This window comes from Perissodus microlepis, chromosome 10 (assembly GCF_051167445.1).
Source record: "Perissodus microlepis isolate ML-2025 ecotype Zambia chromosome 10, ASM5116744v1, whole genome shotgun sequence".
In the NCBI taxonomy this organism is placed as follows: Eukaryota; Metazoa; Chordata; class Actinopteri; order Cichliformes; family Cichlidae; genus Perissodus; species Perissodus microlepis.
This window is the reverse complement of record NC_140470.1, coordinates 10,112,612-10,137,035: the sequence shown is the minus strand read 5'-3', so window position 1 is coordinate 10,137,035 and position 24,424 is coordinate 10,112,612. Positions and strand designations below refer to the sequence as shown.

At 40.3% G+C, this 24,424-nt stretch overlaps 1 protein-coding gene across 1 annotated transcript; it reads left to right on the top strand.

The window, feature by feature from the left end:
- The first annotated feature begins 982 nt into the window (after positions 1–982).
- ammecr1 (AMMECR nuclear protein 1) lies at positions 983–17,647 on the top strand. Its single transcript, XM_084941840.1, has 6 exons — positions 983–2,602; positions 7,395–7,505; positions 9,763–9,877; positions 10,492–10,582; positions 10,701–10,797; positions 12,561–17,647. Exons 1-6 carry the CDS (start codon positions 2,127–2,129, stop codon positions 12,673–12,675), a joined length of 1,005 nt encoding a protein of 334 aa, XP_084797966.1. The 5' UTR covers positions 983–2,126; the 3' UTR covers positions 12,676–17,647.
- The last annotated feature ends 6,777 nt before the right edge of the window (positions 17,648–24,424 follow it).

The following is a 24,424-nucleotide window of genomic DNA, read 5'->3' as shown; positions in this document are numbered from 1 at the left end:
TTTAGGTCAAAAAAATAAAAAAGATGTGCTCACCTCAGATTAGAGCAGTCTTGACCACATGTGAACAGGAGGTTGACTATAGAAGAAGAAGTCACACAAAGTGGCTATTTCATTTTTGAGATAGAGCCTCTAGTGTTGGAGTTATGAACAGTGTGACAACTTACCCGTGTGACAACTTACCCCGCTCTCCCCTACATTGTAAAACAAATGTAATTGAATCTGGTCAAAGTATCTAGTTAAAAATGAGGTTTTTTTGACTCTGGTTCAAGGCAGCAAATGGTCTAAATAATACTTGTCTTAAATATGACAGACATCAGTGATCCCCCTTCAAATGAAAGTGAACCTAATGGCAGGTGTATTTGTGTAGCTGACTGCAAGTATTTTGAATATACGGGAGAGAAGGAGCCTTAAGTGTAATTTCACTGTCTACATCCTTTATCAGAGTTCGTAGAAAAGAAGATGTCCTTTCCCAACTGCATCTAAGCATTATTTCCCTCTGCTGTACATGCAGTGTTTAATGTCTACCCACTCCGTTCTTTATTGATATATTAATTCCTGACTGAAGGGCAGAATGGGAAGGAGGTGGGGTAAGAGAACGATTCAGGAGACAGAACTCGACATTAGACGTGTGTGGATGTATTTATTTGTTTACTCTTCCAGGGTCCTGGATGAGATGAAGCCACGACATTTCTAGCAGCAGCAGCCCCGAGAGCCATATGCTATGTCTGTGTGCCACATTTCATATCGGCCACTCGGAATAGATTACATTAGAGGCAGTTTCTCAAAAGAACGTGCATCGGTGTGCGTAACTTTATCCGAACTCACAGCGCTGTGAAATCCAGACACTGTCAAATCAGTTTACAGCAGTCAGTCGGCTCCTATGCCTTTTATAACTTGGGGGGGGGGGGGGGGGGGGGCGTCGGCACCGATACTTTACCATGCACGCACGCATATACACATACACACGCATGGACGTCAAGAGCGCGCATGCTTCCACGGCCCCGTGCACTTCTTCTGAATTGCAAATCTGATACCCAGAAGCTACGCATTATGTGTAGCAAGTGGGCGCAACACGTTTTCTGAATCCGGTTCCGGTGTGCCGACGACACCGATGCCCGTGCCCACAGACTGATCACAGGGCTTTTACCCGAACAGCACCGAATTGTAGCAGCTGAGAGACGGATGCGGGGCTCGTCAAATCCAGAGGATTTCTCACGGCTCACGGACTAGAATGCTCTTCTCTGTGTATCCCTATGAACGGATGACAACCTCCAAACAAACCTATACTGAAAACTTTCAGCTGTCCGTTTGACGCGGGGGTGTTATTGAGATTTCTTCCCCCCTCCTTCTCACCAGATTCAAGAAAGAGGCATCATGCAGGTGCAAACTGTGGGCTAACGTTACTGATATGACTTGCTGGGCGCTGACGCGTTTCATTGTGCCATGACAACCCTGCATTGTCAGATGCCATTTTACTCTGCGCTATCCCAGCGTCTGGAATTCCAACATACTGGGCCTGTTGTGTAATTAGAAGTTCGTGAGGCAGTAGCAAACAAGCTGGTGCAATGAGGGGCTACGCTGTCCAAGACACTGTGCGCAATTTGTGCTGAAGCTTATGGGTCCTGCGTACTCAAGCTCCCGGCTTCCACTTGGAGAGGTGTGCAGCGGGGCTACAGCGCACTGGCTGTCGGCTTCACATCTGGACCGCTTGGCTACTGTCATCTGCGGCCTGTTCGGACCGTGCCCACCCTGAACTTGTGTGTTTTAAGGGGGACTGGCTGTGATCGCCTCGGATGCGGATGGTGTCGTGTTAGGGAGAACGGGGGGCTATTAGGCTGGGAGTTGACGTTATAGGTGATCCACTGGAACACCGAGATCCAAAGCTGGACTGGCTGACTACTCGAGAAAAAAACTGCTTATCCCAGCTATGGATTTTCCGTAGCAAAGTCACGCATTTTTAAAGGCAACGCTAGGGTGACACTGCAGTCTTCTCGCCACATCGGTTATTTCGTCGTCCGACAAAAAATAAAAGAGTGAAAGTGGAGTATTGTCCGTCGTACGTATCAACGCAGTGGGATTTCTACGTCTGGTCGGCGTTCCCCCCCACCCTTCCCGCGGTGACGGTTATGGGTCGGAAGCGGTGTGTCGGTGCAGATTGTTCCAAGATGGCGGCCGGGTGCTGCGGGGTGAAGAAGCAGAAACTGTCGGGATCGCCCGGATCAGGGGGTCCCGGCGGGGTGGGGGCGGGAAGCGGGGTGGCAGGAACCGGACATTGTGGCTCGGAGCTGGGGATTGGCTCCTCCGCGACAGTTGCAGCGGCGGCGAACGTGAGCCGAGCCAACGGCCTGGGGGGACCCGGGGGTAACGTTAGCGGCAGCAGTAGTAGTAGTGGTAGCAGCGGCACAAACGCTCTGTCCCCAGCCCCGGCCGGATATAATACATCCGGCCTCTCCCCGAATCTCAGCCCAGGACCTGGTTCGGGAAGTGGAGGCAGAAAAATGGTCGTTTCGGCGGAGATGTGCTGCTTCTGTTTTGACGTGCTTTATTGCCATCTGTACGGATACCAACCTCCGAGAACACCCAGGTTTACAAATGATCCCTAGTGAGTATTTTCTTGTCTGCTGTTGTTTGCTGCATGTCAAAGGCTCACTGTGCTATTCTCCCAGAAAATGTATGTGGCAGCACGCTTCGTGGCTTCAGCTCCGGGTTCTGTTCAGTTTTAAGAACACAAACTGTCACTTCGAAACACCCTTTTGCTTCTCGTGAATTTACACCGAAAAGCTCGCGAATACAGCTTGAATTGGCCAAGTTGGAATATCGGGCCTTGTCGAAGAGACTGTCTACACTGGCCTGTCGCTAAACTAGCTGACCACTAACGCTACAGCGAATTTGATATAGTGCTTCTAAAGTAATCTTTTATGTCACTGGATAGAGTGAAAGGTCATTCTTATATTTCCTGTTGGCACTTTGCGAAAGAAACCGTTTACAGTGCTGTCAGACGAACTCTTAATAACACTGCTAACGTAAGCTAAGGGTGTTTGCTACTAGCTTTAGCTGTTACCAGCTAGCCACTTAGTCTAAAATCATAGAGGTTTGAACGAAGATAACGTCGTTGACTTTTTTTTAGTTTAACACCGATAGCTTCGTTAGGTGAAACATACGACTCAACGTGTTAACTTTTAATATTTTGTATGTTAATATCAAGAATATTTTAAGTCGCCCTGAATGAACTCTGCTTTGCCACATACTAGGCTTAGCTTTGTTAGCTTTGAGCTACATTAGCTTAGTAACGAAGTATTAACAAGCTTTTAGGAATTAAATTAATGGTAAATATGCCGAGAACCTCGGCTATCATGACTACGAAACCAGCCGGCGGGTTTTACAGCAAGTTTTTGTGTGGTGTGGACAAGACCAGTGTAGAAACACATAAAAATACCCGATTTTTGGCACCAAACAACAAAGAAAAGGTGGTGCTTGCTAAGTACTTAGCAGCACTAATCTTTGCTTAATTTAACCGGCGATAAAAGAAGAGCAGTGGCGGCGTTAGATAAATAAAGCTAAAAGATAGTTTAACTGTTTCGCTGTTTAACCATGTGAAGCATTCGTTGAGCGAGGTGTTTTTTGTATTAACTGTTTAAAAAAAATCAATAAATGTATGTTTCCTGCTCCTAAATGCATTCCTGCGCCCTCAACCGAGACATTTTGTCTCCACCTTATGTTATAGCGTCTGGCTTGCGGTTGTTTAACCCAATATATAAGCCTGTAAGACGGTTGTTTACATTGGCAGCCGTACCCAACAATTTCATTAACCATTATAAATATAATAGGCCAGATGACTTTGAAATAACTTTTTGATCTTGTGTGATCATTATTAAAAGAATGAGAAATCTTGTCTTTCCATTGTACTGTCACGTGACACAGAGGCATACTTATCCCTTTAGACAGACAATAAATTACATTGCTGTATACATGTTGGGTGTATGCATGCTGTGGGTTGTTTGTATCTACCAGCTCAAACATTCCAGTGTTCATGGAAATCATTACCTACCATGGCAAACGGTCCCCTGTGTACACTGTAATACATATGTAACACACACACACTGCTTTTTGCATGTGTTTATTTGCATTTATTGTGTTGAATATGCAGAGATGCTGATTTTGACATCTTGACCTCTGAAAGGAAATCCAGCTTGCAGGAATCTTTAATGATAAAAGGGCATCCTCGAAGTCTGTCAGACATTTCCAAGTCTCTCTCAACTGCATGTCAGAAAACTGTAGGCAGAAATGCTTACACATTCAAATATACAGATTGCTCAAAACTCAGTGGTGGGTGTCACCTGACATGTCTCTGACAAAATAGATAGAGCTTGTTAGGCCAGAGTTTATGTTGCTAGACTTACCTAATGCACAATAAGCTAAATAAGAAATGCATTCTTGATGGTAAAACTAAAAAATGTTTATTTTTCATATTTAAGTTGTAGTCATTTTTTTGCTCATTAATTCCAGGACTGCACTGACAAATGCAAAAATCCTTCATAAGAGAATTCTCTTCATGTTGGCCCCCATACTGGTCTTGCAGCCTATATGGGTGTTTCCAGTGATGATACACTCACGCCCACATTTTCTGTTGTACCTCCCAATAAGAGACTATGGAGAAGGAAAAACTGTGAAAAAAAAAAAAAAAAAAAATTAGTGCAAATTACTCCACAGTCTCTTGTCCACTCTTAGCAAAAAAAACCCTCAAACATTAAGCGACATTGCGTTGGTAATCAGGATAAGTGCATCACTGCAAGGAGAGTATGAGTATTTGAAATGCCAGCAATGGGGCACAGACCTTGGTAAATCCCATATTTACTGAATATTTCTGTGTCCAGCAAAGTGTCATGCAGTTTAATAAATGGCGAGTATTTGGTGCTGACTTTCTAAATATTGCAGTAAGGGTATATTCTCCACAGCAGAACAAATTTACTGAAGTGATCATGCAATATTTACATTTGGGAGCCTCTCTTAAAGGCACAAATCTTGTCCATTTTTAACTCTGGCTGGCCGTTCTTTAAGGCTGAGCATTGGGCTAGGGCTTAACCTTCAGATTAAACCCAGACATGTACTCGTGTCTAGGAATGTAGCATGCTAATGGCCACACAGAAAAACTCCCACAGGTTTGAGCAACTCATGGTCTTGGGTGCCCTTGACATGCCCTTCTCTTGGGGCCATTGTCAGTTTGAATTATTTAAATGCTGCAACAATGCTGCTGTATTTGACATAGATGCACTGCTCTGCGCAGTTAGTCGATCAGCTCTGCAAAGTCACATTAGTTGTGATGATATCAAAATTTTGAGGGATAAAAATGTGTGTTCTGAAGACATAAACATGAGTTTGTTGTGTTTCCCGTGCATCCATTTCAATGATCAAACAACATTAAACATTGTCTGCATTTTTTTTCTGTTTATCTAGTTTTGGATTTACAGCTATTTAGCATCCGCTTTAAATGTAATGAAATATTTGAGTGTATTTAAAATACATTTGCTGTATTTTTACTGCAAGGAGACTAATAAATTATGCCGTCCACCAGCTGCTCCCACAGTCATGTTAGCAAGGCTAATCAGCTAATTTAGCTGACTAGCTGCTAGCTGACACAGCAGGAATATGGCGTACTCGTGCCTGTGACCGTTTTGTTCAGTTCTTTCAAATCATACCAGACCCTTTAGTCTGGGTGAGGTTAATTTGAAACTCCAGACCGGATGCTCTGTGCCGTTCCTGCATCTGACTTCCTGCCCTCACCATCTGGTTTGTGCAGCTTGACCCGGCTCCCATTAAAAATAGACTCGGCGTGTGTTGTTAGTAAAGCAGAGAGCTGGTTTTGAGATGCATCCATATGCGCTTTGGGAACTACACGCATAGTGGACCCCTAGTAGGAATGAGCAATGTTGAATGGGTAGGCATTGCTTAATAAAATGTTTTGTTGGATACAAATTTTGTAAAAGTTTTGTGAAGTGAAGCAGCCACTGAAATTTAAGGTTTACAATTTGAAAAAAAATTAAAATGTAGAAATCATGCTAAGTTTCTGAGTGTACTGATCCACTGCGTTACCAGAATAAATGAATAATGGCTCCTTTTTTGACTACATTACCATCTAACGGAAGAAAATCATTCACTTCTGTTGCCAGTTGAAGCCACTTTTAGTTAAGTTTTAGTTTTTTAAATGTATTTTATTTTTTTTTAGATAAATTAAACTTCATTGAACCAGGAGTCATTTTGATTTGTATAAAATATCATTTAAATGTCTTCAGATAAAACACACCCTTTTTTTTCTTAGGCTTTGCACATGTCCAATATTTTAGGAGTGAACTCAGAGATGCTGGAAAAGACTGTTCTGTCACTGAATAATTTGTCAGGGATATAATAATACTGTGAAACCTTTGTAGCTAAACTGTAAAAGTGTCATGCTGAATTTTGAATTGAATGCTGAATTATTTTTATCTGTACTTAGAATCTGACTGGTGGTTTTAATCTGGAAAGAGATCATTTGGAGCCCTACAGTGGCATGTGAGAATAAAACTTTACATAATCAAATGACTGTACATGATGCAATATACATATATAGTGTGTGTATATAAAATTTATGTATTTATTATTTTCTTTTCGTTTTTTTACAATGTGAAGCTATAGATGACAAAAACAAAACCTTTAAGTATAGTGTTTCAGACACACATTGGACAGATGACAAAAAGGTATGCAGGGTAGATGGGGTGTGTGTTCTTATTTCCATAATTCTCCATGGGCCATACACCCGGTTTTGCATGGTTTTGCCATGGACATGCCATGATGCCTTCCAGCATTGACTGTTGTACTCAGCAATGCTTGATGAATGTATGCAAACCAAAAGGAGGTGTGTACCTTTTACAGTCCTGTTCTCTGCCTAATGCACTTTTGGCTCCAGTGAAACAGCATGTAACTAGGTAATTCGGTGTTTTTCCACACAGTGAGTCGAATGAGGAATTTAAAAATAAACAAAAAAACCTTGTGTAGTTGGTTTCTTTTTTCCAATATGTTTTTTTTTTTTTTTTTTTACCCGCTACCATAAAAGCTGGAAAATGTAGTAAGTGTAGAAAATCATTGTTTCAAAAAGAGATTTGGGTTATTCTGTTGTGGCTGGACAGATGGCCCAGTGCTATGGGCTAAAGTCTTTGATGACAATTAATCCGTAATAATGTGAGACACTTGTCCCATTTCAGTCCAATGTGAAAAGGTCTGTCTTACTAGCTGCAAAAAACTCTGCAATGTGTACTTCTAATGAGCTTTTATAAGCCCTGAGTAGGCATTTCTCATCTTGTGTAAACACATTAATGTTCAACTACTTTAACACAGTATCTTGTTCGTCTGTTGTTTTTCAGCCCGCTGTTTGTCACATGGAAAATAGGCAGAGACAAGCGGTTGAGGGGTTGTATAGGTACATTTTCTGCCATGAATCTGCACTCAGGACTCAGGGAGTACACCCTTACCAGGTAAGCAAAAATGGGGACTCACTACTTTGTGCTTCAGAGCTGCAGACCTCTGTCACAGAGAAGAAACATTCAGAAATGGCACAAAATGTTATTAGTGGGGAAAAAAGAGTAAATTGAAGTCATATTGAAGGTTATTTTTTTTTTAATTCATTTATTTTTTAAATTTCATTTGTGTTGCGTTTTGAGTGGAACTGATGTTTGTCTTTGATTCCTGATCCTGGGGCTTGGAAAATATTCCACAATAATGTTCTTTAGTTTTCCGTAAAGGTTTGAATTAATTACATCTATTTGGAAAAAAAAAAGTAGTGTGATTAAAGGACAAACGTGAACCCTTGAATCCCAGGAATGCAGATCACTGAAGGGTGTAATAAGGAGAAGTCATCGTAGGCTTTTTGGAAAGATGTTAGTTCTTTACCTCGGTTATCAGATGCCGAACACTGTGGACAGTGTTTTTGCTCCTATAGTAGACTTCCAAACACTGAGAGAATCAATGCCAACATGGACTGAAGCTGTTCTGGAGGCACATGGAGGTCTCCTATCTTGTGACCACCTTTTCTTTTGGTATTAAAAACAAGCGGCATAAAGATTTACCTTTGTCTAAAGAAGACAAATAAAAATACTGTTTAGGTTCTGAATGTGCAGTGCCACGATTGTGTTTGTCATTTGTCAAGCAGAATGCTACATAACCATTTATGCTCATGCAAAAATGCAGTTGGCTTGTCTCAGTGCAGGTGCCATAACACTGTCCATGCGACAAGGCTAAACAACACGAAAGTGCACCATTCACTAGCAGTTGTTAGGACATTTGTGCCACGCATCACTGTTCTTGAACTACACTGCCTGTGTGTGGTATGTGTTGGCATGTAATCTATCTCCATTAGTACCTTGGATAAGTTTCAACAGCTGGTCTTAACTGCTGTGTTGGTCTTTGCTAAGACGTGTCTGTAGAATGACACTCACATTCACCAAGTCTTAACTACCCCTGTTTGTGATGATTATGAATGACCAAAGCAAAAAAAAAAAAAAAGGCCTAAGACAATTAAAAAGTGTGCAATCTGCACAAAAACTTGTCTGAGTGGCAAAAGATCAAGAAACAGTAGTGGATTAGGAAATAAATAGATAGAAAGTTGTTGGGAATGGAGCATCTTATGCTAAGCAAACAATCATGGGAAAAGCGTCAGATCCTCCCAATCAATTCAAGAAAGGTGGGGTAATCAGACATATGGATCCTCCACTAGTGTTATCAGTAAACAGTGGTGTAATTCATGTTTTTGGTGAGGATAAACCACCTTTTACTGGTTTTTGCCACTGTTGAAAGCAGCAGTGCTGACCTGCTTCTGTTTCTTTGACATCCTTGTAGTATCTACAGATAAATCATATAGAATTAAAACCTGTCAGTTAGCTCGTAAATGTTAAATATGTTCAGGAGATGGCTTTTCCTTTTCCTCAAATAGTCTGGTTGCATGAAAGGCAGCATCCGACATTCAACATGGCTGCAAGTATGCTTTGTTACAAGCTTGTGCACCTGTATCCCCACTCCTAAATAGGCTTGGTTTGTTTATGGCCAGTCGTAGAAGAGAAGTTGAGTCACAACTAAACGGTGCAAGTGGTGTAACTGAGACTGCCTCGATTATACTCTGTTGTGGATGCGGACAGCTGGAGACCCGATGGCTAAATAGTCGTTCCTGTCATACTCCTTTGAAGACCGCCACCTGAGGTGCATGTGCAGTTGATACATTGTAATGTAAATTCTCTGTGGACAAGTCAACAAAAACAAAACAGGCCGGCTGGCCATCCGAATGGGTCTTCACATTCACTGTCTGATGAGGAAATTTATATCACACAGACTTGTGGACATGGAAAGTATAATCCCGGACTTAGAATAATGTCAGACACTTTGAGTAGTTTGGCTTAAGACCAGGCACAGGCTCTGTTGGTGCAATAGGATGGAGGTCTAGGTGAAAGTGCCCAGACCAGACGTTTGTCAAAAAACAAAACCACACTGCTCCTTGTGAGGTATTTTATATAGTTTTTACACATGGTGTTGAACTGCACTGGATCCGGTGACCACTAGTCGCCCCCCCCCCCCCCCCCCCCCAAAAAAAAGACAAAAAAACCCCCCAAAACAAACAAAACATATTTCATTCTGTTGCAAAGTGTGCTACTATATCTGTTACATACCAGCACCAGGACGGTGATCCCTGTGCTGAGTCACCTCTTGTAATGCTGTTTTGCTTTTGTACTTTGACGTCTCCAGTGCCCTTAAAGACAGCCGCTTCCCCCCTATGACAAGGGATGAGCTGCCTCGCCTCTTCTGCTCAGTGTCTCTTCTCACCAACTTTGAAGACGTCGGTGATTACCTTGACTGGGAGGTAAGAGATGTTATTTGCCTGAACATGGCTGAGCACAGGGTTTTACCCCCGCACCTTTGTTGCAGACTCACGTGCATCTCATTCTTCAAGCTATTATTGTACACAAATGTGTCCACACGTTATTTCTGGGTTTGTCACTTGAAGGCATACCCAGCCTTCTTGAAGTGGCAGCATAGTTTTAAAGCATTGTATTTATAAAAGAAAAAAAGTCTGCTTTAAATTAAAGATTTCTGGCTTTCAAAATTGGATTAGTTTGATTGGGTGCTGTATACTTTTCCAAAACATCAGTAGATGTCTTTACCAGCTGTTATCTGTGAAAATAAATATGATTTGGAGCTACAGTTTGATCAATAGTACCATTTTTTTTTATTGTAGTTTTAATTTCCATCAGAAGACTGAAAATTAAGAATAATATGTGAACAGAAATGAGAATATCCTGTAATAAACTGGAGCTTCAACCATGCAGTACATTGCATTTAGATAAAAAATGTAAAACATTCCATCATTAACTTGGAAGTGCATTTTGAATGGAATAACCTGTTTCTCCACAGCTCTGTCTTCATTGGATGAAGAGATTTATAGGGATTTATTTTTGTGCCTGTCTTGAATTCTAGGTGGGTGTTCACGGTATTAGGATAGAATTTTTCAATGAAAAAGGATCAAAACGCACCGCCACCTACCTACCAGAGGTTGCAAAGGAGCAAGGTAAGATCTTGTTGTGCCTCTAACAATCTAGCTTCCTCTGCTTTTAATAAAGACTGAGTTGTATTGAACCGAGTGGGGAATATGTGGAATTGCTTTTCACTCCTTTTACTTTAACTAGGTTGGGACCACATTCAAACCATAGATTCCTTACTACGAAAGGGAGGTTACAAAGCTCCCATCACAAATGACTTCAGGAAGACCATTAAGTTAACCAGGTAAGATTACATTTAATTGATTCAATTATCTAATGCTGAAACATTAATGCGTCACTGCTGTACTCTGTTCTTGCAGCACACTTTCATTTAGATCCTTTTACCTGACGTGCACAAGGCTTAACAGAACCAGCACAAATAGAGTTGTACGCGTCAGTGTGTCTGGATGTACCTATGTGCATATGTGAAAAGGCATATATTGAGTCTGTTGATTAAACCTTTTGTGGCTCTTGAGGAAACTATGTGTAAATGTTCCATGAACTGCCATGCCACTTTTGTTGGGGCTGAAGTGAGACAGTGGCAGGCAAAAGAAGAAAACCCAGGATGTAAGAGATGGGTGTAACCACAGTGACATCACCCTTTTGTTATGTTTTAAAACCTTAGCTCAAGGGGTTTTGTCCAAGGGTTTTTTGTTTTTTGGACAAAGTTTCAGCTAACACTATCAAGCTGCATCCAGTTACTGTGGCTAGCTGCTATTTACTCTTCAGTAATATAAAAATCAGGATCATAACTTCACCAATCATGCATTCTGCCTTGCACTAGGCTATAAAATATTTAGGTGTAAATATAAAATATTAAATATATTCTGGTATAAAACTATCAGTTTGCGGTGACTCATTTGCTTTTAGAGCTCCCATTAACCCCCTAAAACCCGAACTCTTTCATGGCATGCATTTTGAATTTTTCTTTGCTATTTGGGTTGATTGGGACCTGATGAATGTAAAAACAAAGAATTAGCAGATTTCTTTTTTTTTTTTTTTTAACCTAATTTTTGTTTCTGAGATTAATGAGATCCACATATGAGGACATTCGTTTTAAATTTTGATAGAACAGTGGCAGTATAATGTCCTCGTAAGTTGATATCAGGCCCTTGTAGAGAAAAATGTAGTATTTTTGGTCTAGACATCCCAAAATGTGATGTCCACATATGCGGACACCAGGTCCTAGGAGGTTAAGTGAAATTGAAATTTCTGGCTGCAGTTTTCGTTGCCACTTGGTGGACACTAAAAAAAGACTCTCCTCTGTTTGAATATCCCTTCTTGAGACCACATTAGCCCTCATTAGCATAACACAGCTAAAGTCCATATGGTAGATAGTATTAGCAGAAGTGCTAGAAATCTGTAATCTTTTAATGGCCAGCAAGGGTTGACCCCTGGTGGCAAACAAGATGCCCAGCTGTACTGAAATATATGGAAAGATGTCCCTGACTTTCCTCAATCTATATCCTCAGTAAATATCTTCCTGTTTGGTCTCAGTTACTAGTTAAAAGCCTTGCTGAATACAACAGGATGTTCATTTAGTAACTTATGGTCCCCTTTAGTAAAAAAAAGAAAGTTTATGTATGGTATACTGCAGTGTGTGCACTGTCTGTCACTTTTAGTGATACTGATGTGTGGTTTCAAAAAGCTAAGATGGCAACAGTGAAAATGCTGAGCTTGAAGTTTAGAAAATGTTCACTTTGCTAGCCAACGTGTGATGCACGTTGCCTACATCCATCTTTTATGTAAATTTTGTTTTAAACGTAATTCTTTCCAGGAAGTTGCATCATGGTTATTGTATGAGTCAGGTTTAGTAAAAGAAATCACGCATACAAGTAAAGTATCATCTGTGGGCCTGCTGCTTTAGTTTTGATAGCTACTGAACATGCAGCCTATTTTAGCACTGACACTGGACTCTATATGAAGAGCAAAGTGAGAGTGATCATGACTCTCCTAACACTGGATTAGAGCAGTTAGCCATCACAACACATCTCTTTTTGTCCCCAGGTACCGTAGCGAGAAGATGACGATGGGCTATGCAGAGTACATCGCCCACCGCCAGCACCATCACTACCAGAATGGCATTGGGCACCCTCTACCACCCTACAACCATTATTCCTGACAGCGAGCCGCATGACCAATCATTGGACCTCTCCGCGGACCTTTTCCCAGGAGAGCCCGCCCCCTCCTGGTCTAGCTATTTCTACTACTGTACCATTTTATGATGATAGTTTCCGTTGCCATGCTGGCCGTCTCCCAGACGTTGACATGGCAACGGGTGGCAACGAAGCGTTATTTGATTCTGACAAGAAATCCACACGTTTCCTTTTCTTTGCCTGTGGTTACGTTTTTGCAGCATATGTATTCCTATATCTGAAACCCCCCGTTCATTCATATTTTTTGAAATTTAATCAAACGTTAGATTTTATTAATCTTTTCAGCGAACCTAATCAGGTGTTTAAGTCTGTGGATGGAAGGAAGTCTCTTCGAGTGGATTAGTCTCGCGCTTCTGTTGTTTAAGCTTTGCTACAATTTTTACATTTACTAAGAATTTTCTTTTTTTCTTAATCTTTACATTAACCTACTCTTAAACATGTAACACCATGTAGCAAGGCAACTGCAGTTTTCAAAGGCTGTCGTCTCTTCTTGATTCCTCTCAAAAAAAGGACTGAGGTTTGTTTTAGCTTGTAAACTCTTGTAGTGTTGTAGTTGGAACTATGTATTGGAATATGTATACTCCAAAGTATAGATGGTAGGATTGTGGTGCCTCTTGACCAGCTTTTGCTGGCAATATTTATTGATTGAGCTCACAATCGTGTGTGTGATTTCTGTGTGTGGATATAGACATTGGTCTGCCACAAGACAAAAAAACTAGTAGAAATTGGATGATACTTAAAGATTCCTCTACAAAAGAGTTTGGAAACCTCCCCCTCTGAGTATTTGTAGTGTTTTGTTGTGGAAGCTCTAAACCATGAACAGCTGTGTCCCTTACCGGTTTTTGTTTTAATCATTTTTATTTAAACTTCTTTCAAATTTAAAGTAACTGCTGGAGGAAGCCATTTTGTCCAGGGATAATCGTGTCACCGTGATTTATTAATAAACAGTGTAAAATTCTCTGCATTGGAGAGGGGGAGCGGGCACAACTACAGGTCCCTACAGAAGGGAGGAAAAACACCCCAAAAAAGCATGGCTGAGTAATACTTAGATTTAAGTTGAACGTATGTGTTTGTTTCTGAGTTTACTGGCAGGGAGTCACTTGACAGGGACATGCTATAACTACTCAAAGCCATAATCTCTTCTCTCTATTCCACACTTTGTAGTCCGTTGTTTGGTTTTGCATTCTTTAACCTCTGGTAGATGTATCAAGTCTCCAGCTTCTGAATGCAAAACCAGTTTCGAGACAGACCGCATCACTTGATATACTTGTCAAACCAGGTGGGTTTAGTCATTTGCTGAATGTGCTGTATGTTGCCCACGCTAATGGGGAAAGATTGTCTCGTCTCTTTACATTATAGCTAACAATGGTCACTCGTCCACAAAGTATTATGTATCAAAGCTGTCATTTTGATCCATTGAAGACGCACAAAGGAAGTGATCTCATTACCATGTTTGTGTCATGTAGAAGTTCATGTCATTGTGCTGTTTAGAAGTGCAGCCAGTCAACGTAGTTGTTGAAACTGCACTACTGCCATTCTGCTCCGGTACTTTAGTGAGATCCCATTGATCCTGTTTGTGTGTCCACGGCGCTAGTAACGTTTTTGTCAGCTTGTATGGGCAGTCAGGTTGAAGCAAACACAGTTGAATTAGTTGGAACAGATTCTCTGCACGGGGCTCAGTGGCTCGCAGTCGAGGTCTACGTATATATGAAAAAGCCTACACATAAAGACTCAACAAGCCATCTCCCATCCAGATATTTACTTGCTGTGAGTCTCATCTGCACACACACTAGGATAGTTGGCTTTACTTGTCAGAACGTTTGAGCCTTGGAGGATCGCCGTGCGGGTCGCTTGTTTCGGGTTTTAGTTCGCTAACTGGAATTTTTGAGAGGTTCTTGTTACTTGACCAACATCTTTCTTTGTAACAGCCTTTACTAACTGACAGGTATTTTTTTCTTTATGCAAAAATGTCAAGGGCTTTTGGCACTCCATCCACAGTAACCCGAAATGACCCAGATTTCAGTTGTGTTGCCTTAAATGAATGATTTAAAGAAAGGAAAAAAAACAATGGACCAGTAGATGATGCCCTGAGTGTCCCTCTGTCGCTCTTCTCTTTTCCATCATCACACCACAGCGTAGGAAAGAGCCACATGTTTTCCTGCTTTAGAATGCCAGTGCTCTCTCTAAGAGGGCAGCTGGATGCCCGCAGCCTTCAGTTTTTTCACCCAGCTGGCGAAAAAAAAAAACCCAACCCCTGCTCTTAAAGGTGACGTCAGCCGCTGTGGTGTTCCAACTGCGTCTCCTTGTACACTACATGACGAGGAGGAACAGCCAGGTGGTCATTTCCTGGTCCATTTAAACACAGCACAACCTGAATTTTTCTGCTGCAAAACCAAATTGACCATGCTCTTTTACATATGTCTTTGTATACACATGCAATGTATTTTGTTGCATGTATGTATGAGTATGAGACCTATGGTTTTATCCATGATATGCTTGATCTATGGCTTACACACTCTTATTAACCATTAAGAGATTTAAGACAAATATGGTGCTATCTGACCTCATATTGGGGTGGTCACAGCTCGTGACTGGTCATGCGGACTCATTGATCATATCATACTTAAAGATGATACATGTAAGATTTTCTCTTTAGTACATTCCTGTGAAATGAGTCATGACGGCACATTTTAATATCGAAGTATGATAGTCACCAATTCATACAGTAGCCCCCAGCAACCTCTGCTTTCACGAAGCTCACTGTGGGTTATTTTGGGATCAATTCCCTATGGGAAATACGGAATATAGTGAAGAAGGAAAAGTCCCAGAAGCAACATGTTACAGGGGCTATGGAATGTACTGTCAGCGGTCGTTATTACAATTTACCAGTGATATATTAAGAGAAAATCTTACATGTTTTACCTTTACTATCCTTGATATATGCAGATCTGTTCAACAGGTGTTTTTATTTTGTTTGTATTTTGTTTGTTTTTGTTTAGTTTTTTTCCTACCAGTGCAAGTCAACACCCCTTGCAGGTTTGAAAGGACAAGAAGTCACAAGTTAACCTCATTCCCCTTGATTGCTCCCTACACTGTGGCCCAGCCTCATGGCCTAGTTTGTCAAGGTGTGTGATGTATGTCGTTCGGTAGATGGTGATAGTAGTCGTGGTCGTCTTTAGCCTCCTCCTGCAAAATTTGATGCTGTTTTTTTTTTCTTTCTTCCTTTTCTTTTTTTTTTTTTTTTTTAAAAAAAAACAACAAATCCTCAGTTTTTCTTCTAGCTGCTGAATCGGTTGACCTCCTCAAAGAGTAAAGTTTGAGTTGTTGACTAGTGAACGATCCTGGTTTTTTTTTTGGTTTTTTTTTAGCCACGTTGAAGGAAAGCATCTCCTAAAATGGGACGGAGAGTTAATATTTTACGTAAGGACACAGAAAACAATCCTGCTTCTGTACTGGTTTAACTGTTTAAAGCATTAATACCTCATGGGATCTTATGGAACGACATTTGTAGTTTGTCTGTAGCAGATTGTGTTTTGGTTCCATACCAGGGTTAGAGTTCAGCCTCAGCATTCCTTGCGTGGTCATTCTCATATTTCGTGGAATGCTCAAGCTCGTGTTACCTTCGTATGTTTGACTGAACCAAAGATGCCAGCGGCCATGCCCAAATGCTGCTCTTCAGGCCTGGCTTCCTGTCCTTCCAAAAAACACAAAAAAAACAAAAAACCCTGCAATTGACAAAATGTTTTGTCTTTTTTTTTTTCTTTCTTTTCTTTTTGTTTGTTTTAAATGTGCGATTTTTCTCAACTGTCTTGACTTAATAAGCAACCCAATTTTTCAATGATTTTTTTTCATTGACTCTATCTCTGAAGCCGTAATTGGCCTCAAGGATGGTTAAAAATGGTTGCAAGTTGTTACTTGTTTTGTTTTGTTAATATTATTATTATGATTATTATTATTATTATTATTATTATTATTATTATTATTGCTATAATTTTCAAAAATGAAAATCCCATGGTGTGCCTCCTAGCTTTATGGGTTTATAAATGTTTTTTTTTCCCTAAAGACCAGCAGTTATACTCTGTATGAACTATGGATTTTTTCCTTATTTTTTATGCCATTAAAGATGAAAAAGCCTGTTTTCTTTACTCTGGACCCAGTAGCTGCACTGGTATACAATCGCACTGATAGATGAATTTAGAAAAAAAAGAAGAAATGAATCAATAATAATAATCATAATAATAATAATAATGACAAAAGAAATAAGAACTACAATAAACTTGTGTTTGAAAGTTTTATTATAAAAAAAAAAAACTAAGAAAAAGAGAAAAAAAAGGAAAATGACTGTTTTTGTACATCAAAATAAATTCTTTTCAAAGGAATATTTTGGATCTAGTTTCAAAATTATTTTAGTGGTTTTCTATGTTCTGAATTTTTGAGACACTGACTTCTTAAGACGTGTCACTGTACAAAATGACTTTTTTCTGTTGCAGTGGCCTGATGGGCTGGGAGGGTTACCTGGTGTAACTCCTCATACCAACTTTTATTTCATTTCTTTAAAAAAAAAAAAAAAAACATTTTGGATCCTTGTTTTTTTTTCCTTCTGCTTTAGTAACTTGACAAATTGTTGATGGAATAATATGAACTGGGAACTTCAAATCCAACCCCTGTAGAGCTAGACCCTTCCTTTTTTCCTATTGAATTGCTGTTAGTGTGACAAGACTTGAAATGGGCATTTATTATAGTATGACTCAATAAAAAATAAACATAAAAAAAGAAATTAGCAAAAAATTGCAAAAGACAAGTATGGGGAGGGTTGAAAGAATATATATATATAGATGGGTTATCTGAGTATGTAAGCAATGGCTGTGAAGATCATGTAGTTTTAAACATTGTTACCTTTTAAAATCATTTATTCAATAAAAAAAATTACAAAATCAACTTGAAAGAGAACGTGTCATTCTACTTTCTTGCAGCATGTACACTAAATTAGCTAGACTAACCTCCAGTATCTTCAGCTGACTGATGGTGGTCTAAACTTTATATTACACCTATGCATTATGCTGTTTGGACAGTTACAGTTTGTCCTGCTTTAATTGCGTGTTGAACTAATGTATGCCTAAACATTTATTTTCAGGGAACATGGTCCAGTTCAAAGGCAGCATGGGCAAGAGTCCGGTTAACTTGTATGGTCTTCAGTAATGGAGCAGGATAATATTTGGTGTAATTGGCAGAACAATGTGATCCCCTGTGAGTGTTCTGGCATCTTATTTTCTTTTTAAACACCAAATTTGCCCTCAGCAATTCTCATTGTTTTGCATTGTACATGGAGGTTTCCCCTAATGAAAACTGAATGGTATGTTTACTAAGAGCACATTACATGTTTCCTTTACCCTTGCTGTGATGGGGTGGAGGGCAATTTCCAGGCAAATCCTCAAAAAACAAAATCCACGAGATTCACCACAGTGCTGGAAACATTGCTCTGAGATTTTGGTCCATGTTGACACAGTTGTTGTACACACATGATACAAATCTACTAATGCTCCGGAACCCAACGCTGGTTTAATTTTGTGCCATTGCACATTATCCTGGTTGAAGCAGCCATCAGAAGATGGGCACACTGTGGTCATATAGGGGTGGATATGGTGAGGAACAACACTCAGATAGGCTGTGGTGGTACTAAGTGGCTTAATGTGTGCCAAGAAAACATCCCCTACACCAGGAGTGTTGAACTCCAGGACTCGAGGGCCGGTGTCCTGCAGGTTTTGGATATCACCCTGGGTCAACACACCTGAATCAAATGATTAGTTGATTACCAGGCCTCTGGAGAACTTCAAGACATGTTGCGGAAGTAATTTAGCCATTTAAATCAGCTGTGATGGATCAAGGACACATCTAAAACCTGCATGACACCGACTCTTGAGGCCTGAGTTACCCCATTAAGCCATGACTAATAGCCTGAACCCTTGATATAAGACATGATGGATCCATGCTTTCACTGTTAACACCAAATTATTACCCTATCATCTGAATGTCGCAGAAGAAATCACGACTCACTTGAGTAGGCAACGTTTTTGCATTCTGTTGTCTGCACCTGTGAGATCTGTAGCTTCTGCTGTTGCTAGCTGACAGAGGAGTAGTGGCTCATCTGCTTCAAGGTTTGAGAGGCTGTGTGTTGATTCTCCTCTGACCTCTGGCAACAACAAGGACATTTTCACCCAGAGAACTTCTGCTCACTCTTTCAGGCCATTCTCTGTAAACTCTAGAGATTGTTATGTGGGAAAATCCCAGCTAGATCAGCAATTTCTGAAATACTCTAACTTGCCAGTCTGGTACCATAAGCCATGTTCAATGCCACTTAAATCACCTTTCTTCATTCTAAAGCTCAGTTTGAACTTTGGCAGGTTCTCTGGTCCATGTCTACCTGCCTGTATGATTGGCTGTTAAGATTTTGTCGTTAACAACCAGATGACAATGTATACCTAATAAATTGGCTGTAAGCGTATGTGAATTGGCCCTTTAAATTTTGATCACATTTCAATCCCCCTGTAGCCTCATGTTAGTATGCACTGTTCTATCAGTGCTTTTCTATAATTATTCAAAATGACTTCAGGCAACACATACTTTTATGATGTTTGGATTAGCAATGGAGCATGCTGGGTACATGCTGAGACAATGGGCTAAATGAAGATGTGATATTTCTGGCTTCAATAATTTAACGCAAAACTGGGCCATATTTGCATTTTGCAACCACTAGGCATCGTGAAATGATCCAAAGCTCAAATTATCAACACAATCATAACTGCTTTTTTAAAACTTAATTATTTCCCTGAAGTCCTGCTGTGTTGTACCAGGGTGTAAAGTTCCATCTTTGCTAGGAAAATGTGCGCCAGATCACACTTTAAAACCCAAGAACAATGTGGTAATCATAAAATCATAGCCAATCATGAGGCAGATGGATTACATCAGAATGCCACTTCAGGTTTCACTCCCACCTGGCAAAAACAAAACTTTGGGGCTGCAGTAGGCATAGTCTCACTATAACTGGGCAGTTGAAGGCAGGAAAAGTGTAGTCTGGTCTCATAAATCTCTATTTTCAATTCAGTTCAATTCAGTCGTATTTATATAGCACCAAATTAAAACATCAGTCACCTCAAGATATATTACAAAAAAAGAGAAAACCTCAGCAATAAACCCCATATGAGTGAACACTTGACAACAGCGGGAAGGAAAAGCTCCCCTTAACAGGAAGAAACCTGTGGCACAGTCAGGCTCAGGGAGGGGGAAGCTATTTGTTGTGAGGTGAGGAAGACAGGACAATAGACACACTGTAGAAGAGCCATAGATTAAAAACAACTAATGATTAAATGCAGTGCAAACTTTTTCAAAAGCCTAATTTTAAAAGCAGATAATTACTGTTGAAGCATCAAGATTTAGCTTCAACAGTGCAAATTCATTGACTGTGCCTTGTGCTAACAGTGTAGGCAGGTTATGGTGAAATGGTGCAGGGTTTTCCTGGCAGACTCTGGCCCCTCAATACCAATCAATCATGGTTTGAACGTTATTACAGTCCACACATGCTGAATTACTACTCTGTAAGCTTTTATCTTTTAATGAATACCTAAAGCAAGTTAATACATCATGTTGTCTTCAAAAGGTCTCACAAACATACCAGTGAATTCACTGGACTTTAATGGCCTCCCCACATGTCACAACATGTGAATCCCTTGAATATCTTTGGGATGTGGTATGAATATTGTACAATCTGCTCAAAACTAAGGATCCTTTGCGCAAAAGGAGCCTCTACCCAATATTAGCATTATGTTCCTAGTAAAGTGCTTAACAACGATTTAAAGATATCTATCTCAAAAATATGTGTCACCAACTTGATACGCAAGGTGTAAATTGAAACTGTGTCTTGTTCAAAGCATGTAACAGCTGGTTGCTTCAACATTAAGAACAGAAAACTTGACAAACATGGCATTAATGTATTGTAAAGCTCACAAATACACAAGTATTATTTTCATAATACACTACTGTTGGCATCAGTTTGTCCAATCTGCATTTTTCTTCATGCTAACAGCCAGTGATTCTCAGCATTCTCTGGGTTGCCACCTTGTCATGGGCAGGGAGCTTGCGTGCCATAGGGACACTAAGAGCTGTGCCTTTTATGGTCACCCATGATGGACAGGTTAAAGGGCAGGAGCTTGGAGCAAGGATTGATTCCAGGTCGGGACCCTTATCCTATAAAAAATTATTTTGAAACAGAAACATCAATGGTAGAAAACTCCAAGACTCTAAGATGGGCATCTGAAGAATATGATGCTGTGTAAAGAAAGCCAGGAGTTCTTGGAAGCCACAGGACCAAGCACGCTTTCTCTGACACCCTAATTCGTGGGATATGGAAGACTGTGTACCAGAGTGGGAAGACTACACCAGCAGGAGCAGAAATGCAAAAGTACAACATGACCCTGCTTGGAATGAGTGAGAAGATGATGAGGTTGGATTGGGCACATGCTATGGAATCCAGAGCATTACCAGAGAGGCCCTGACATAGAACTCCTCAAGGGAAAAGAAAGAAAGAAAGAAAGGTCAAGCTACACCTCCAGGCAAACTCCCAGAAAGTGGGCCTTACTTGGAACCAGCTAAAGGCAAAGACTCTAAATAACACCCAACAACAGATCTTGTTGATGGCCTGCACCCTACGGGATGAAGGGCTGAAACATGCATAGCTAGTAACAATTTTGATCTATCCGACACTTCAACTTCAACTTGGACATGTAACTACCGAATTTTGTAGAAATAATTAATACTCCACTAGAATTTATTGAAATAGCACGGCAAAAATGTTCACTTTTCTCCATTTGTTCAATACATTATGATGAAATACCAACAAAATGATTGACATCCACATTAGCTTTGGTTGCACTCGTATTGCTCTATAACAAGCTATCAGTTTACAATAAGTCAGAACGCACCTGTTTAGCAGTTAGGTCAGTACAGCTAGCATGACTAGCCTTTTAATGCAATTATTTTTAACAGGATCCAGTACAGTGCAAATGTCTGGAGCCCCTCTCATTTCTCTACATTTTGCTCCAAAGGACACACTTTCAATTTTTTTAAGTGGCCTAGAGCAGCAGTTCCCCTGACTTTCTGAAGGTCTTTTTTTGGACACGGCTTTTCTTTGTACCTGACCATTTCTAGAGGAATGTTTTGCTGACCTATGAATCCCTCAAGCATAAAAAAATTCGAGGGATGAACCAGTGTTGTGCCTAAACCTAACTGACAGCTTAGCAAAGAACCAGCTTTAATTTTATCTTTAGGTGCTAGCAACCAGTCACAAAAACACTTGACAGGCACAAAATTGTATTTGTACACTAAGGTGATTCTGAGCATGGTGTGCAATGTCTCCCTAGAACCTGAGGAAACTGGACATTATAGGAAACAAGAAGAAGTGGTAGCATAAATTCTGTTCAATTCAATTTTATTTACATAGCACCAATTCAAAACAGCAGTCGCCTCTGGCACTTCAGCTGATCCGTCTACGGTTTGTTGAAGCCACATGAGAGCTGGTCACATGCGTAGAGCGGCCATGGTAGTAGTTTGACTTGAAACGACTACTTTAAATTCTAAATTTTGACTCTGACTTTTTCTCAAATGAACAATAATATTATTTTTCCTTAATCTGGCCATAATACTCCTCTGTATCTTTGAATGTCCTTCGATGAGCTGGGAGAACTATTCCTGAAGGCTACCTAAAGAAATTACAAGAGAGCTTGTCTAAAAGAGTTCAGGTTGTGTCTAACAATGTATTTCCAAGTATGTTGGCACATTTCAATAAATCCCTGCACCGATATCCCATTTTCCTTGCAAACTGTAAAGAAATGTGGGTCAAGACTTTTGCATAGCACTGCATATGCTATAATTTATACTAATTATATATAGGAAATACAAGTCAAACTAAGCAATGATTGCTATTGTCATGCATCTCTGCAATGAGACATAAAAGCAGCGCTATGCGGTTCTCTCTAACTGTTGTAAAATGCATGTAGAATCTACACTATATTTAGAAACTGGATATCATTATTAATGCATCATCTGACAGATTTCTATATTTGTGTTCTCATGAAAAATTAAAAAAAAAAAAGCAAATGTGTGTGTGTTAGGGGTTGTGTGGAGCTGTGAACATAATAAGAGTTTTCACATACTTGCTCTACCTTTCTGCTATTTCTCCCACCGAAATGTCTGAGCTCCACTCCCGTCACAGTCTGGGCAGGTGTATCTGAAAATACTTGTTACATGACACTTTGGGGCTAAGTGCTCAGAGACAGTTGAGTGGCTCAGTCTGCTGCCTGCATGTAAGCACACATGAACCCTGGCGTGAGGTCAAATCTGTCCGACACATCACATTCTCTCCTGAGTCTGCCTCCGGGCTTCCATCTGCCAGAATAAATGATATCGGTGAGTGAGGGAAATTAATGGTGGTGGTGTAAATGCAATAAACGCCACCTCTTTCAATTTCTCTTGGATTCATTTTCTATAATTCGGAGCAATTATTATACATCATGTGCCAAGAGTTACAAAACGTGCCATCGAGTTCTGTAATCCACCGTAACAAATCAAAAAGTTCCCTCCTTGGCCGAGCAGTATGTTACTTTTCTTACAAGTATTTCAAGGAGAGCAACGTGTATTGTAATCCAGCGTCTCTTTGCAGCCACTGCGGTGGTTTTAGATCAACCTCCACTCTTGACTGTCTGGAATCATGAGGTGCTACAGGCCTGTGAAGACTCTCTGCAGCTCACTTCAGTCAATATGCTGCACTTAAAGCTTTTTACCCTGTCTGGCCTCAGAGAGAACAGCCAACCGTAATGTACAGTGCTGAGGCTTGAGTGCTCATGAGTCATGCTGCAACTTGGCAGCAAACGGATTTTGTAGTATATCTGAAGGTCTTATTATCTGAAGAACAGTTTGACAATTTGGGACAAATTCATTCCCTTCTTGCAGAGATGTAAAATGAGAAGAAATGAATTTTGTGGTCTCCCTATTTAATCTTAGCCTTCAGTTGGTTTGTGACGATGGCTTTTTAAAAAAATATATATATATTTTTTTTTACCCTAGTTTGTAGCTACATGAATTGAGACTTCTTGTAGCATAGCACCACCGTCTCTGACAAGCTCACTGTTTAGGATTCTCTCTCAACTTTGTTTTGATATTTGGTTTGAATAATCCAGTTGGTTTTTGGCTGTGGTGTTCCCTTTTATACTGGCTATGTTACTACAGTTTGTGCTCAGTGTATGAAACGTGTGTGCAACCCTTATTAACAGGCGCAACAATAATAGGGGCAGGATGTTTGGTGGATGGCTGTCCAAATTTAATCTAGCATGTCACTGTTTGTTGTCGAGTTGTGCTTGCTGCCTGTCAAATATGCTCCTACAGATATCAAGGTTGCAGAGAGAGTAACAGACAATACTGGTGGGACTGGGAGAAAACCTGTTTTTAAATAGGCCTACGGTGGTTGTCAATCTTGAATCTAACAAGACGAGTAATTTGGTCTTTGCCACCTCCGTCGCATTCCCGAGTACACACATTCATAGAAGTACTGACCACGCCGTTCCTCATTTCTAGTGAGCTTAATTAGATCAGCTCTTAAACGTTGCGGTCTCTCTGTTCTGTCTGAGTTTTAAGTCAATTCATAAAAATAATGAACTTAGTATGTCA

Bases quoted from the DNA above. Each gene is read 5' to 3' on its own strand.
- ammecr1 (XM_084941840.1), top strand. From the start codon at position 2,127: ATGGGTCGGAAGCGGTGTGTCGGTGCAGATTGTTCCAAGATGGCGGCC. The intron at 2,603-7,394 runs GTGAGTATTTTC...GTTGTTTTTCAG, and splicing joins AGGTTTACAAATGATCCCTA to CCCGCTGTTTGTCACATGGA. The intron at 10,583-10,700 runs GTAAGATCTTGT...TACTTTAACTAG, and splicing joins AGAGGTTGCAAAGGAGCAAG to GTTGGGACCACATTCAAACC.